Below are 17,615 nucleotides of genomic sequence, written 5' to 3' on the forward strand. Positions count from 1 at the left end.
TTATTTCGAAGCAGAAATGACCTACTTACAGTATTTTTCATAATTTTGATTTCTATAGTAATTTTATATTTTCTTACAATATCGTGATATAATTCTGAGGCTCTGACACTGAACATTTGAAACGGCAGCCCCAAAATTGCAACCGTACAAAGCAAATAACATTAAATAAATAAAATATAAAGAAAAATACAATACATTAATTCAAAGATGAATGGAATGTATAACAATAACTGGCTCAGAAGTGAAGGTGTTTTTTTTTTTTTTTTTTTTTTTTTTTTTTACATGTAGTATAGAGTAGGATTGATTAGGCATTAATGTCAGGTTTTGTATTTTTTGTTTTACAAATGTTCTTATCACATGGCTTTTCAAGAACATAATGTTATTCAAACCTAGTTTTGGCATCTTGATTGTCGAAATCTAACACTTCTTTTTCTGTCCTTGTAGAGGCCAGAGTGTCTCCGTCTGTACACCCCTCCCTTTATTCTGGCGCCGGTGAAGGACAAGCAGACTGAGTTAGGCGAGACGTTTGGGGAGGCGTCGCAAAAGTACAACATCCTCTTTGTGGGCTACTGCCTGTCTCACGACCAGCGCTGGCTGCTGGCCTCCTGCACAGATCAGCACGGCGAGCTGCTGGAGAGCTGCATTATCAGCATCGACGTGCCCAACAGGTGCGCCCGCCACTCCTGCCGACACGACCAACCTCACAGTGATGCATTTGGCGCTCACTTAAAGTTCTGTTGTCTGCTTTCTCGTGTATGCAGGGCTCGCAGGAAAATGGGCTCCGCCCGGCAACTGGGTCTACAAAAGCTTTGGGATTGGTGTCTGGGCCTGGTGCAGGTGACGTCCCTGCCATGGAGGGTCGTAATTGGTCGCCTGGGGAGGATGGGTCACGGTGAACTGAGAGGTAAACATGTTTATTTCACTTTAGATTTTTTATTTAACATAAAACGCAAGAAAAATACCACACGTTGACTATTTGGTACAGCAATGGAAATTTTACTCCTTCATACATCTACATGGCAAAGAGCAGCCAATGACTGTCATAAACATGTTGAGTGTATAAAAAAATAACTATGTCTGCAACCAAATGCTAGCGAGTTAATGTAAAGTCTGTTATATTTTTAGTGATTAACCGATGACCTTTCCCTCAAAATTTATTAAACTGGCCCCAATCGATAGGTGCACCTTTAATAGTATATAATAATAATAGGCATCTGTTAACGTCACATGTTAAGTTATTCTAATAATTGTAGCTTAAATAAAACATAACACAGTTACTCAACTCTTGATCTTACTCCAAATGACTCCTGAATTGATTCCGGTTTTCATCTTCATTATCTTTCAATATCAATCTTCAGTAACACTCGTCTCACTCTTGAAGTCAGTGTAAAAAAAAAAAAAAAAAAAAAAAAAAAAAACAAGTCAAACCGGAGTCGCAGGCAGACCAAAAAAAGATGCAGCTTGTAGTCAGGGAAAGTCGGTGTTCCCTGATTTCAGATGATATTTCCAAACATCAGTTTTTGCTGTTGTAAGCAATACTGTTACATTGTAGTATTCATAGTCCAACATTTCTCAACCGATCAGATAATTAATCACGAAAATAATCTGTGATAGGTTGACCATCAATGTAGTAGTTTGTGGCATCCCTAAGTGCATAGAACCTTGAAAACGCACACACACTGACATGTTGTATTTGATGCCCCAGATTGGAGTATTCTGCTGAGCAGAAGGAACCTTCAGTCCCTCAGCAAGCGTCTCAAGGAGACGTGCCGCATGTGCGGCATCTCTGCCGCAGACACTCCTAGCATCCTTAGCGCCTGCTTGGTCGCCATGGAGCCCCAGGGCTCCTTCGTAGTCATGCCAGGTATAAATGCGTTCCGGAGCCAAATTAAGTAGAACTTCTCAGTCCGTGTTTGATTGGTAAATTTGTCCGCGATGAGCAGATTCGGTGTCGACGGGCTCCGTATTTGGCCGCAGCACTACGCTCAACATGCAGACATCCCAGCTGAGCACGCCGCAGGACACGTCGTGCACGCACATTCTAGTGTTCCCCACCTCTGCTATGGTGCAAGTCAACACCAACACGTCAGAACCCATTGACATCAACTTCAACCCGATCAACCCAGGTGAGTGTCGGCAGAGCGTTGAGTTGCGTTGGCGGCTGGAACGCAACAAACCTTTGGGCTCTCGGTCTATGCAGATGGCTCTGACGGAATGAATATCCTGGACTTGTTCGACAATGTGGACCCGGACATCATCAGTATCCTGCCTAACTTGCCCACCACCTCCCCTGTTCACTCGCCTGGCTCGCACTACCACCAAGGCGGCGACGGGATCAAGGTCCGGGTCTACTGTAAATCTGAAAAATACTCAATCAGCCGATTTTTGAAACCTTTTCCGCCGATCGTCGCAGGGTCAGAGCACGGATCGCATGGAGTCACACGAGGAGGCATTGAACATCCTGCAGCAGCCGATGGCGCTAGGCTACTTTGTGTCCACCGCCAAGGCCGGCCCGCTTCCAGACTGGTTCTGGTCAGCCTGTCCTCAAGCTCAGAACCAGTGTCCTCTCTTCCTCAAGGTACAGGACCGAATTTTTTTCATTGTTTTGTTTTTGTTTTGAAGGCTAATGATGTTGTGAACATTTCTTCCACCAGGCTTCTCTGCACCTGCACGTGTCGTCTGTCCAGTCCGACGAGCTTCTGCACAGTAGACACTCCCACCCCCTCGACTCCAACCACACCTCCGATGTCCTCAGGTCAGATGTTTTCAGAAACTCATGCCTACACACATATTCTGGCATAGAACAGAGGGATGGTATCCTCTGGTGCAATGTTTTTTTTAACTGGTGTGCCGCAGCACAATACGTAGTGTGCCATGAGTGATCATCAGGTGTGCCGCGAGAAATTATCCTATATTTTTTTGTGCGTGCAAGTTATTGCTCGTGTCGCGTTCAAGAACTGCTCGGATTCCAAGACATCAGCCACCTTGCTGTCCACAAAAATGTGTTGGAATAAAACGCAAGAGAAGGATTGACGGTCGTCACATATGGATAAACTGGAACGGATACTTTCATGTACTGTAATTTCTGGACTATTGGGCGCCCCTGATTACTAGCCTCACCCAGTACATTTATAAAGGAAAAACCATTTTGTACATACATAAGCCTCTCCTGCCTATAAGCCGCGCGTGTCCACTTAGTAACAAGAGACATTGACAAAGAAATACAGTTTTCAAAATTTTAAAAACACCTTAACTTTTCGTTCCAAACAGCGCCGGCAAACACAGCAGTTAAATAGCAGCGGCACGGAAGTTAAATAGCATCAGCATGGCGGTGCAGCACTAATTGTGCTGGTTAATAAAAACATAAAAGTCTTTGTTAGCAATCTTCATCTTCCTCCTGTGCATTCAAACCATGGAAGTCTTCACCCTCAGTGTCGGATATGAAGACGCTCAGATGCACTTCGCCACGCACCTACTTAGTCTCTCCTTCGCTGTCGCCTTCAATGTCTCCCATAATGAGGCAAATTCACTCCTAGCCCGTGCTGCCCTCCTCGTAACGTAGCAGAATGGCCCCTCCAAAACCCGTTGGTGATGGCGGACTCTTTCACAGCGCTTCACGCTGCCAGGCTCCCCCGGCAAACCTGTGCAAAAGCAGCTCTTTGCATGCGGTGAGTCTTGGCAAACGATCTCTCGCCGCTCGTCATCAAAGCTTCCCATACAACTCGGATGGCCAATTTAATTTCTTCGAGCATTTTCCATGATGCAGGTATGCTAATTCTACTCATGCACAAAGGCGGATGCACAACGCACAAAGTTAAACTACCGGTAATAGTGCAAACTAGTGTCTTCCTCCACACATATATTCCACGTGTCTCACTCCCACATTCCATGCTCGAGCGCCCCTGGCGGCCGTCAGAAAAATACACAAATTGGCCGCATCATTGCACACGCCGCAGGACCCAAAATGAGGGGGGAAAAGTAGCGGCTTGTAGTCCGGAAATTACAGTATATCGAGACCTGACGAGTCTAATCAAATCATGTACAGTAGACGTGCTGGGGTCCACATTGTCGCGGACAGTAAGGAGACTGATGGCTATAATTCTGAGCAGTTCATGAACGCAAGGCGAGCAATGGCCTCGCTCACCCAGTGTTTCAGCTACATAAAAAAGATTGTGGCGCACCGCCACTCCAAAAGTCACCACACCTTGAAAATTAGATTTTTTTTTTTAAGATTTAAAGGTACATTGTAATTTATAATTTAACACTACATCTAAATAAATATACAACGCCTAGCAAAAAGTATGGAATCACCAGTCTCGGACGAGCACTCACTGAGACATTTTATTATGTAGAACAAACTCTGATAAAAAGCTTGAAAAAATGAATTAGTTCAAAGTGCAACTCCTTGGCATTCAGAAACACTAAAAGAAATGAATAAAAAACATTGTGGTGGTCCGTTAATGTTACTTTTATACAGCAAGTGCAGGGAAATATAGTATCACTCCGTTGCAAGGAAAATATGGAGTCACTCCATTTTAAGTAGAATATACAGACACACCCAGTCAATTTCCTTTCCTTAATTGGGCCCCTGCCTCAGATTAGATCTGCTCGTTAGTCAGCAGTTAAAAACACTGCACCTTGGAGGGCTGCTGGACCAAGTGGATTCACAAGAAACATGGCTCCAACAACAGAGATGTTTCTTGAGACCAAGGAGAGGATTATCAAACTTCTTGAAGGTAACGCTACACGTATGGTTGCCAAAGATGTGGGCTGTTCAGTCGTATCAAAAATCTGGACCAAGTACAAACAGCATGGCAAGGATCTTAAAGTTGAGCGTACTGGTAGACCGAGGAAGACATCCAAACGTCATGACAAACAACTGAAGGCCATATGTCTTGAAAACAAAAGATGTACAACAAGCAGTGTTGTTAATCTTACTGAAAAAAAGTAATTAATTATACAGTGGTACCTCTACATACGATCACTTCGACACACGATCTTTTCGACATCCGACGTAAAATTTGAGCCGCCATTTGTTTCTACATCCGACGAGTTGCTCTAAATACGACGACATGACAGCACTGCAAACGAACGCAAGGTGGATTTTCTTGTGTGAGAAATCAACACAGTTTTCAAAAAAAGTTGATACAGTTGGAGAAACAAGGAAAAAAGTGATGCTTACCTTTGAAATGAAGATGCAAGTTATAGAAAAATATGAGCTTGGGGTGCGCGTCCCTGAACTGGCTCAACAATACAGCTCCATGGTCCTCTTCCGACCACCGTTCGCCACTATTTATAAGTTAAGGTGACAATTATTATTGTGGTAACATTGCCAAGGAAATCGGCAGCTTCGTCACGTTTTTATCATTTATTTAAGAACTTATCCAACACAAAACGCCCATTGTCTTAAGCAGTTGACTGCTCTCAAGAAAACGAAAGTATTATCTCTACCGCACTGACCTATCTCACTGAGACGTCAGCTTCGCGGTGCGTTCAGGGACAGTAAAAAGTGTCCGCCATATTAGAATCCGATTCGTTACATTATTTACAGGAATAATTATTAATTATTTTTCTTCTTATTATATTATTCTGAATTATTTATTTATAACTTATTTGTTTTTCTATGTTTAATTGCCATTTTTAACAGTGCCAGCAGTATTTATTAAGAATTTAGTGTATGTTTTTAGGCTTTGGAACGAATTAATGGAATTATAATGTATTCCTATGGGAAAATCCTGCTCGACATACGACCATTTCGACTTACAAACAAGGTCCTGGAACGAATTAAATTCGTATGTAGAGGTACCACTGTAGTTACAAATTACTTCTCCCAAAAAGTAATTGCGTTACTAACTCAATTACCTGAATGTAAGAGTAATTAGTTACTTGGCAAAGTAATTGGTGATAATTTTTTTTTTTTTTTCCCCCTCCAAAAAAAAAAAAAAAAAAAAAAACATTGGCCATACTATGTGAAGTTTTTTGTGGCGGTTTTTGGTACAATTGGCCCGAGCCCAATTCTTTACCCTAATTTACCCTTTACCCTGAATCAACTGTTAAAAGTTGTTAAAATTGCTCCCATTATTGCATTAGTTCCCTTCTCTCTACTTTCGACATATGAAAGTTTTAAAACTGTTTCATCATTTAAGGATAGATTCAAATCAAGATTTTGCCGATTTAGAAGTATTTTAGATAAAAAGTTACTTAGGTTCGCGAGGAAGGTTCTCTACAACAGAGCCGTCCTAAAAAGCCTACTTCTTTAAGATGGCGGCTGTCATTTTGCATCTAGTTATATCTATATACAGTACATGTGATATCTACCATGTCTACCATATCTACCATAACATGCGGGCGTAGTTTGTCGGCTATCGGCTACAACATGAATTATTGGAGCTACCTAGCATCGCGTTTGCTCGGCGTCACAACTTTCTTGCCTCCTCTCCGCTCCTGCTCTGCTCTTTCGTCTCGGTGAGTCCGTCTCCCTCAGACTTTTCGACCAATATAGTAACGCATGCCTTTCCGTCCTCTGTAACGGTAACGGCGTTGCCAAGATGAGAAAAGTAATTAATTAGATTACCCACTACTGAAAAAAATAACGTCGTTAGTAACGCCGTTACATTGTAACGCCGTTATTAACAACACTGACAACAAGACAAATGAAGAAGAAATGGGAGGAAGCTGGAGTCAAGGTATGTGACAGAACTGTGTAAAATGTCCTAAAGGAAATGGAATTTTCATACAGGAAAGCATCATTGATACTTAAACAGAAAAGAACAAGTTTACATTTAAATTTTAGACGGCTTTCTTATCCCTTCAATTGAAAATATGTTTGGGGATAATGAAACCATTTTCCAAGATGACAATGCATCATGCAACAGAGCTAAAACTGTTAAAGCATTCCTTGGAGAAAGACTCATCCAGTCAATGTCATGGCCCGCAAATAGCCCAGATCTCAACCCTATTGAAAACCTTTGGAGGAAATTGGGAATAAAATGGTCCACAACAAGGCTCCGACCTGCAAGGTTTGTTTCTCACGATGCCCTATATTTTTCCTCACAATGGAGTGATTCTATATTTCCCTGCACTTGCTTTATAAAAGTAACATTTACTGATTCTTTTAGTGTTTCTGAATGCCAAGGACTTGCACTTTTGAACTAATTCATTATTTTCTCAAGCTTTTTATCTGAGTTTGTTCTACATAATAAAATGTCTGAGTGAGTGCTCGTCCGAGACTGGTGATTCTATACTTTTTGCTAGGAGTTGTATATAGCTTCTTATGTACGCACGAATTGCCAGAAGTCGTCCGAAATAACACTTCAAATACAAATTGTTCCTTTACACGCTTGATTTTATAAATCGCATCAATATCTCCTGTTGCAAGCTTGCGCCGGACTACGTTGGCGCCGAGGTGGAATTTGGGAGACAAATCCATTGAAAGATATTTCAAGTTAATGATTAATGATTCTAGTTTAAACCTTTGAAAATGACCTTAGTATTGTCATTGTCCTAGCATAGGATTTGTTCGTTGCTGATGTCACTGGTTGTAATTTCAGATGAGTATTTTGATGTATTTAGAAAAGATTTAAGTTGTCAACGAACGAGGGTCCGTTAACAGAAGAACTGTTATTGTTGTGGTAATGTAGTTTGTATTGGGTCCGAATACAGAAAAGAGGGGAAAAAAAGGGACTACGAGGTGTAAGTCATACTATTGCTACGAGAGAAAAAATCGTATTATGTCGGGCTAATGCAGCTATAATTAGCTACACATTTTACTTACATGTACCGTAGCTGAGAGCTGTGACTAAGCATTAGTATAAACCCTTCTGTTGATTATAATGTAGATGAGACAAAATATTAAGGATTTCCTTATTTGTTAAGCAGATTCTAAAACACAAGATGCTTTTAATATTGTTGATCTTAATGGAGGTGGCAACGTGCTACGTAAAGTACGTAGCTGCTTATGAAGCTACATTAGCCCTATGTAATAAAACCATTTTTATTCTCGTACTATTAATTCGACATTCATTCTCGTAGTAATACTTTTTTCTCGTATTACTCTGCGAATAAAAGTCGCATTATTATGTTCCATCTGAAATATCACACTGAGTAAGTATAAATATTGGGAATATACTGTACAGAAAGTTATTATGGAACATTTTTAGTTTGTGGTGTGCTGCAAGATTTTTTCCAATGTAAAAACGTGCCATGACTCGGAAAAGGTTGGAAAAACACTGCTCTGGGGGACAACGTTGATGGTTGCCCTTCACAAAATAGAATAGAAAGCCTTTATATTCATTGCGCAGAGTGCAAGATTTAAAGCTTTGCCATTACGTGTACCACATAAACCAGATTGATTGGGTATAAGTGAGTAGCAGCAAGTGGTGAGGTCGTAGTAATACAACAGTGTGTATATGACAATTTACAGTACTCAGACTAGGAGGCAGATGGACTTGTTATGTTGTTGCAAATGAGTTTGTGCATAAATATTGATGTAACAGAGCAAAAATGCTATAATGATGCGAATATTGCATACGCAGTGCCCAGATTGAGACAGATGTCTGAGAACATATTACTTAGTGAGATGCATGTGACAAGGTTGTGGCATTAGCAGTACAAAAACGGTGACATTTCAGTGCAAACTTGAGTTGACTAGGGTGACACCTCTTGGAAAGAAACTGTCTCAGAGTCTGTTATGGCTGGTATGGCCCTGTAGCGCCTGCCAAAGGACAACAGGTTGAAGAGATTGAACAGTTAAACAGTTAAATCTTCAGTTATCTGTGTCCAGATGATGGCGCCACAAACTCAGAATTTGCACGTCTTTGCTTTGGACGCAGTTTTTAAGAACCCTCGTTTAAATGTACATGTGGATGATAGGCCAAACCCCAGAAAAGGTGATTAAATATTGAAGCTCATGGCCTAATGTAAGCACATACCCTCCTTTTTTTTTTTTTTTTTTGCCCATGTAACTTTTTTAAGAAACACCTTAAAAATATTCGATAGCAGACTCAAATTTGAAAAACAGATTCGTCCTGTTGTAAGAGCAAGTTATTTTCCAGCTACGTGTATTGGCTAAAGTGAAGCATTTTCTTAGTCGCCACGACCTTGAAAAAGCAATTCATGCCTTTTATAAACTCAAGACTGGACTAGTGCAATACACTTTATGTTCGTCTTCCCAAGTCCTCCATTTAACATCTGCAACTTTTTCAAAATAGAGCTGCTCAATTTTTAACTGGTACACCCAGAGGTGAAGATATTACCTCCGTGCTCTCATCGCTCTACTGGCTTCCAGTTAATTTTAGAATTGATTTCAAACTTTGACTTTTGTTTTTAATTCTATAAATGGCCTGGCTACTTATTATTTGTCGGAGATTTTAACCCTGTGTAATTCTAGCAGGGCCCTTCGTTCTACCGGTCTCAATGTCATTGTATAATAGTTTCCTGCTTTTTATTTATTAAGAAATACATCGTTGTTGTAAAGCACTTTGTGGACTTTTCAGGTTTTTGTAAAGGGCTGTAGAAATACATTTGATTTGATGAAACTCTCACTGCAGCAAACCCATGCGAAAACTGACACTCAATCTTACCATGGTTTTCATTCCACATTTTTGCTCCTTTTGGTGCAGATTTGTCCTGGAGCAGTACAACGCCCTCTCCTGGCTGACGTGCGACCCTGCAACCCAGGATCGCCGCTCCTGTCTGCCCGTTCACTTCGTGGTGCTGACGCAAATGTACAACTTCATCATGAACATGCTCTGATGTCGATGAGGACTTCGTGCTCTCCCGCCAGCTTCCAATCAGATGCCAAGAATCCATTTTTGGATGATCAAGGGAGGTTTCGTAGGGACGTGTTTTTCAATGACTGTAGATCGCAATCGATGAAATTTTATCCTAATGAAATGCCTGCATATATTATTTATTGTAAGTTTTTAAATGTGGAATTTTTAACGCTTAATATCTTTTATATATTACAAATCTTAGCGGGTGTGTACATCTCGGTGTAAAGAAAGTGGCTTTGGAATAAGCGATGAACTCTTTGCTGTAGATGGCTTTTAGAATCTTATTTTTTCAAAGAAGGGTACACGCCTTTTTATCGCCACGCTGTAAACATGAAGTGGACGCCCGGCTTGGCCGCGCCCCTCCACGCGGCGAGCGTCCTGGTAGCGTCTCGTCTCGCCCGCCATTTGGGGCTCTAGACGCTCTCGCACACTTTAAACTCAATGAGCTCTGAAGAGGAATTCAAAAGGTACATTGTCAGATGATATATTTTATATAACAGATTTAGGTAATCTTTTGTGTGTGTGCGTGTGTGTATATGTGTACATATAATTGTGTGCCGCTACTGATGGTGCAGCTTCTGTTTTAGGAATAAAGTGCGTCTACATGATACCAACTCCTTATGCATGAGTTTTTTCAGGATCATTCAAGCAGGGGTGTCCAAACTTTTTTCTCCAAAAGCCGCTTTCAGAAAAATCAGAGGAGGGAAGGGCCAACTGAAAATTCCTCCAATTTCATTTGTTAAGGTAAAATCGGGTGAAAACAGTCTGGGTTCATGTGTGCTTACGTTGTCTAACACTTAAAGAGGAGTGAAGAATTTTTTACATTAGGCTTAATCTTTTGAGTTAGTGGGTGTTTGATTGGTCGGTGGAGTTGATTTCAACTAATTCCGTGCAGTTATTTGTTAGTTTCAGGGCTTCAGAGTGGCTAAGCTAGCACGAGTCAATGGTCCCATCTTGGCATGCCAATAGAAAACAGCATATGCACGCATGAAACTCACCGATGACCTGTGCAATCGATAGTGTTTGCTATGTTTTCAGGATAAAGTTATTCAAAGTTAGCATTGCATATCAATAAATGTAGTAGGAACAGCAACATTTGTAATCCAGCAGCTCTGCAGGGAACAGGCTGCAGAGCGGAGATTTTTTTCACCGGTCTCCAATTCCTTCCTACTTGCCGAAACGTCCCACAATGCTCAGCGCGTTTGCACAAGCAAATACACCAATGCGCACATCTGTTAAAAGTGGCAAGTACTCACTATTTTTGTTTTTATTGTTTTTTTTATTACCTTGCCTCAAAAATACTTTTTGCGTTTATTTCCTTCACATACTTCACCATTGTGTTACTTTGTGGTAGCTTTAAAGCAGTTTACCACATTAGTCACGTATCGTATTTAAACAGTCCTTATTTTATAAAACTACATTTAAGTATTTCTGAACCCTTTGATTCACAAGTTACTGGACCCTACACTCTTCCATGAGTGGGTCAGAAATGACCCATATTAGAACCAATGTGTTTTTATGCCATTTTGGCTTGTATATTAATTAGTAGGATTTTTAGGGCCACACAAGAATGATTTCATGCTTGAAATATATGATTCAATTAACATTTTTTGAAAAAAAAAAAAAAAAAAGAACCGCAATAGACTTTATCTTTCCTTGTGTTTTTCATCAATGATGAAGAGCTTCCATGCATCTTTTTGGTGAGAGCGGTGCTAAGCCCTTGTGGAGGAACTGACCGATTTCTGAGGATATTGTGGCTCTATGTTTTGCCCTAGGTGGGAGGTAATTCTCTCTAGTAAGAGAGAGTGATTTGGACACTTTCTTCTTCAGAGGTCACGTAAGTGGAATCTTATGAGTCAGATTGATCCTGTTCAGTTGCCACTGCCACCTGGACAATAGTCTGGGTCCTCATCATCAGAAATTTCGGACACTTGAATCCAACCCCGTCGCTGCCTCTCCATCATTCAACAATTTAAGCTGTAAATCTAGCACAAATCCGATTTTTTTCGTGTTTTTCCGACTCGACTGAACGGGAAAAGTCTCATAAAAGTGGACCATTTTCAAATTCAATCCAGGTCAGTTTCGCATGTGGTTAAAATCCCATCCGGGCCACATTTTTTCAGAATGTGGTTGCGGTCCGAACTGTCAAGTCCCCCAAATTGGAATTCATGCAGCAATTAACATCAACAAAGAGCGAGAGAGACAGGGTGCTACGGTAGCGGTGCAGCTGTGTTATCGCCTAGCTTGCTCAGCGCATCTCGGACTGCGAATTAGAGCACATGTGTGATACTTGAACAGGCTCAATGGACAAAGGCAGTTGAACGGGTATGCCAAAAAAACAGATGACAAAAAAATCGGAATTGTGCATTAGGCCCTCTGTATGAACCTAGCCTTAGTTAGCTAGCTAGTTATGAAGTAGGTTAATTTGTGGATAAATAATAATAATCATGAAAGACACACACAAAATACTATATGGATATAATACTAAAAGCACATGTATCAGCTCTTGCTGTGTAAAATAATCTTCCTAAGGGATGTCACTTTACATACCTAGTCTGTGTGGTCCACGGTAAATTTATTCCTGACAGCCAAAGTTGATAAAAATGAAAGATTCCCATTGGATTCCATAGAAAATGCATGTGTGTCATTTTTGACCCATTTGCGGAAGCTTAAGGTAGTAATACAAAAATGACAATTTATTCAAATGTATAAAAAGTTCATCAAAAATTTGAATGGCATAATATCAAAAACATGTTTTTTGAGGAATATCTTGAATATGAATTGATAACAATGTTTCATTCCGAAGATATTTCAAGAAAACAACCTCACCGGGTCATTTTTGACCCACTTATGCATCTAAGGGTGAAGGCATTTTTTTACTACACTCTGCCTGTATGCGTCTAAACAAAACAAGTCGAGATTGCACGGTAGTACTTTGGATGTCAAATTCGCCTCATCTAGCACGTTTCGCTGACGTAGAACATTTTGGCAGAACACACACAAGGAAAAATATCATTGGAATGCCACTCGAACTGGGATTCCCTAGTTGCGAAGTCAAGGGGGGAAAAAAGTACACCGACTTCACGAGTTGCTTCAATCTGACATCACGCGACAAAATTGCACTGGTCGTCAAAAAGCAGACAGTCAATAGTAAAACTAAAGAAGGCAGTTTACAGTGTGTGATATTTACCTTAGCAGTAGTTTTTCCTCCTCTATTTGATCGCTTACAAGAAGGCAGGTTGCCAGAGGTCAAAATTTCTGTTGATGGGCAAAATTAAAAAAAAAAAAAAAAAAAAAAAAAAAAAAAAAAAACGTCACGATCAGCCATCTTGCTGTTTACATTAGTTTGAAATGCTGCTGCTTCTTCACAACTGGTACCCTCCGAGTGGGATAAGTCAGACTTCCCACCTTCCTCGAATGCAGCATGAGCACGCGTGGCCGACGCACTCCTCTCTATTGTGGTCTCATTACGCATCTAAAAAAATAGTCCCGCAGAATGAAATGAATCATGGCAGTTTGGTGTGACATGGTTTTGGACACATGGGTGTTTTGAACAATAATCTGCATTTTGAATTTGACTACGTTAGAATTGTTAATATCTTTTTTTTTTTTTTATTGGCATGCTAAGACAGGACCATTGACCCGCGCTAGCTTAGCCACTTTGGAGCCCTGAAACGAATAACAAACTGCACGGAATTTGTTGAAATAACTCTAATTAAACCCCCGCTAACTCGAAGATTAAGCCTAATGTAAAAAAAATTCTCAACTTCCGCTTCTACGCCTGCAAACTCCCCTAAACTCCGCCCCTTCCGTAATCGACATGCAATCCATTTGAACAAGGCAGGATGGCAGCGAACATTCCACTCCACAGTTCAAATGGATTGGAAGTTCATCGCCACCAATTGCACTCAACACTGCTGGCCAAAAGTATTGGCACCCCTGCAATTCTGTCAGATAATGCTCAATTTCTCCCAGAAAATGATTGCAATTACAAATGTTTTGGTAGTAATACTTTATTTATTTTGCTTGCAATGAAAAAATACAAAAGAGAATGGAGAAGAAAAAAAATCATCATTTTACACAAAACTCCAAAAGTAGGCCGGACAAAAGTATTGGCACCCTCAGTTCCAATACTTGGTAGCACAACCTTTAGACGAAATAACTGTGAACAACCGCTTCTGGTATCCATCAACGAGTTTTTTACAATGGTCTGCTGGAATTTTAGACCATTCTTCTTAAGCCAACTGCTCCAAGTCTCTGAGATTTGAAGGGTGCTTTCTCCAAACTGCCATTTTCAGATCTCTCTAGCAGTGTTCAGGTTTGGACTCATTGCTGCCCACTTTAGAAGTCTCCAGTGCTTTCTCTGAAACCATTTTCTAGTGATTTTTGAAGTGTGTTTTGGGTCATTGTCCTGCTGGAAGACCCATGACCTCCGAGGGACACCCAGCTTTCTCACACTGGGCCCTACATTATGCTGCAAAATTTGTTGGTAGCCTTCATACTTCATAATGGCATGCACATGGTCAAGCAGTCCAGTGCCAGAGGCAGCAAAGCAACCCCAAGAAAACAGGGACCCTCCAACATGTTTGACTGTGGGGACCGTGTTTTTCTTTTTTTTTTTTTTTTTTTTTTTGAAGGCCTCGTTTCTTTCCTCTGTAAACTCTATGTTGATGCCTTTTCCCCAAAAGCTCTACTTTTGTCTCATCTGACCAAAGAACATTCTTCCATAACGTTTAGGCTATCTCAGGTATGTAAGTTTTGGCAAACTCCAGCCTGGCTTTTTTATGTCTCTGGGTCAGAAGTGGGGTCTTGCTGGGTATCCTACCATAGAGTCCCTTGACACTGTTGTACCTTTGTACTGCAGGAGAGCTTGAACTTGTTTGGATGCAAGTCGAGGTTCTTTATCCACCATCCGCACAATCTTTTGTTGAAATCTCTCGTCAATTGTTATTTTCCGTCCACATCTAGGGAGGTTAGCCACAGTGCCATGGGCTTTACACTTATTGATCATACTGCGCACTGTAGACACAGGAACATTCAGGTCTTTGGAGATTGACTTCTAGTCTTGAGACTGCCAATGCTTCCTCACAAATTTGCTTCTCAAGTCCTCACACAGTTCTTTGGTCTTCTTACTTTTCTCCATGCTCAATGTGGTACACTCAAGGACACAGGACAGAGGTTGAGTCAACTTTAATCCATTTTAAATGGCTGCAAGTGTGATTTAGTTATTGCCGCCACGTTATGTGCCACAGGTAAGTAACGGGTTCTGTTAATTATACAAATTAGAGAAGCATCACAGGATTTTTCAAAGGGTGCCAATACTTTTTTTTGGCCCATTTTTGGAGTTTTGTGTAAAATGATAATGATTTGTTTTCCATTCTCTTTTGTTTTTTCATTCCAAGCAAAATAAATGAAGATATTACAAATGCTTTGGTAGTACCGTAATTTTCTAACTATAAGCCGCTACTTTTTTCTTCATTTTGAATCCTGCTACCTATAGTCCAGTGCGGCTTATTTGTTGATTTATTTGGGTTCATAAGAACTTCATGATTATGACATGACACTATCATTGGCATTACTGAATGCTTATGACAGATGTCATTAATAGAAGTCCCAGAGAATTCTGGAGCATGGGTATTTGTATTGGGAAAGTCCAAATGGACCTCAGCTGGGCATTCTAGCGATAATTATTGTGTCACCCGCAAAACTCCATTTATGTCCAGCTCGGATCTTTTACATCCATTCAAAAGTGAGATAATTTGCCCAATAACACTAAATGACATCTGTTATAAGCACTCATTGATGCTCATGACAGTCTTATGTCATAACTATGATTGTCTTATGTCAGTATTATGGCACCACTGTCAAATAAAATGTTACCAAATTCCATAACTAGCAATTAATGAAACAACTGGAACAGTAACTGAAGAAATAATTAGCACAGAAATGAACTGAAATTGTAATTTATATCTGCAGCGCTGCAATGCATGCTAGGAGGCATGTTGGACAACAAGAGTGTTGACAGCAGGTGGTCGCAGAGGTTGACTATCTCCCCCAAAGGAGCAGTGATGTCCAAATAAGGTTTCTTGTTGCAGTGAAGCTTTCAAGCGAATTGGTTCAAAGTTACATGTTGGATCATTTGGTCTTATGACAGTCTTATGATGCATCTGTCAAATAAAGTGTTACCGGTTAATATCTTTTGGTGTAAATATCCCATAATACAGGACAACTGCGGTTTATAGTCCAGTGCGGCTTATCTATGAACAAATGCCGTTTTCGGTTCAAATTTGGTGGGTGGCGGCTTATAATCAGGTGTGCCTAATAGTGCGAAAATTACGGTAATTGCAATCATTTTCTGGGAGAAACTGAGAATTATCTAACAGAATTGCAGGGGTGCCAATACTTTTGGCCTGCAGCGTATGTGATCCCATTACCCCTGCTAGTTCAAATGAGTTAAATGTGTAAGAATCCAGTGAAAAAGAACGTGCCGTCCCCACGCTTCATCCAATCAGCAGTTTATGTTCAGCCTAATTTGATCCAATTAAAGCTCAGCTCAATTATCCAAGGGCCATTCAGGACACCAAGGAGTGCCAAACACGCGCACACCCACGCGCGTGCACACCATCTGCCACTGAAGTCTTCAGAACATAGTTTTGTTTTTTTGTCTTTCAAATAAAATACTTTAAAAAATGTATTATTTGCTGTGAGATCACTGTGAGATCTAATTGACCATCAGACAGTCACGGAATGTCTTTTCAGATAAAATGTTGTGCATTAAATGTCTGTTTTGCAAGACTGTTGATGGGATCAGTGTGAAGCACCAGGACGAGTTAATGGTCTTTGCTTCTCTTGTAACACTCACTAATGAGTGACAGAAGGCCTTACACTAACACGCACACTCTGTGGAACCCTTAAAGACATGAGCAGACACATTTAGCAACATACACATGGTGGTGAAGAAGCTGTGAAAGGAGACAACAGGTAGGAAATATTTCTCATGTGCTTTAAAAAAATGCATTTTTATAAATAATGGTAACTGATGATGGTAGCAGATAACTATATATACTGTATATATTAGTGATGCACGATAATACATTTTTCAACCGATATCGATAACCGATAATTTCCTGCCCCTTCCACCCGATAACCGATAATGTCAGACCGAAAATTCTATTCAAATATATATGTAAAATTTTAAAGTATACAAAGATCAAATGTTACTGTGCAAAAATGTAATTTAGTGTTTTTTTTTTTTTCCACCTCATATGTGAACAAGTAGTAAATTCCAACAACTAAACAATGGCAATGACGTTGTGTAATGTTAAGCTTTTGGCAACAATTACTTAGACAGTAAACACCCAAGTTGCACAAAAATGCCTTTAAAAGTAAGCCATTCCTACCATGTAATATCACATTACTACACTGCAAAAACACCTCCTTAAAACTAGCAGAATTGGACAAAACTGTTGATTGCGCACATTTGGAGGCTAAATCAAGTATATAATTATCGGATTGCATTATCGGTTGAATTTCGTTTTATCTGGATTATCTGTGTGATGTCATAATTGCCATTATCGGCCGATAATTATCGGTGACCGATATTACCGTGCATCTCTTGTATATATGGCAGAAAACACAGACAAGGCTGAAAAAGCAGTTTCTGCTTTTGCACCCCTCTATAAAATAAACTGCTGTATTTTAAGCCAAAAGAACGGTTGTGTTTGATAAAACAATTTGATATGCTGCCATAGCAGATTCATGGCACATTAAGCCCCTGAACTATTTTTAATTTGTCTGTTTTACCCTGGAAACCCCCATTTACAAATGTTGCGCAGCCGTTTT

At 40.3% G+C, this 17,615-nt stretch overlaps 1 protein-coding gene across 1 annotated transcript in view; it reads left to right on the forward strand.

The window, feature by feature from the left end:
• Window positions 1-11,038, forward strand: part of LOC130917426 (mediator of RNA polymerase II transcription subunit 13-like) — a 48,392-nt gene extending 37,354 nt beyond the window's left edge. The window contains exons 23-30 of the mRNA XM_057838817.1: window positions 445-668; window positions 762-904; window positions 1,706-1,864; window positions 1,944-2,126; window positions 2,201-2,340; window positions 2,414-2,578; window positions 2,655-2,755; window positions 9,621-11,038. Of these exons, the coding sequence (XP_057694800.1) occupies window positions 445-668; window positions 762-904; window positions 1,706-1,864; window positions 1,944-2,126; window positions 2,201-2,340; window positions 2,414-2,578; window positions 2,655-2,755; window positions 9,621-9,753 (1,248 nt within the window). The 3' untranslated portion in view covers window positions 9,754-11,038. The remainder of the gene's footprint in view (window positions 1-444; window positions 669-761; window positions 905-1,705; window positions 1,865-1,943; window positions 2,127-2,200; window positions 2,341-2,413; window positions 2,579-2,654; window positions 2,756-9,620) is intronic.
• The last annotated feature ends 6,577 nt before the right edge of the window (window positions 11,039-17,615 follow it).

Source organism: Corythoichthys intestinalis, chromosome 6, assembly GCF_030265065.1.
Source record: "Corythoichthys intestinalis isolate RoL2023-P3 chromosome 6, ASM3026506v1, whole genome shotgun sequence".
NCBI classification, from domain to species: Eukaryota; Metazoa; Chordata; class Actinopteri; order Syngnathiformes; family Syngnathidae; genus Corythoichthys; species Corythoichthys intestinalis.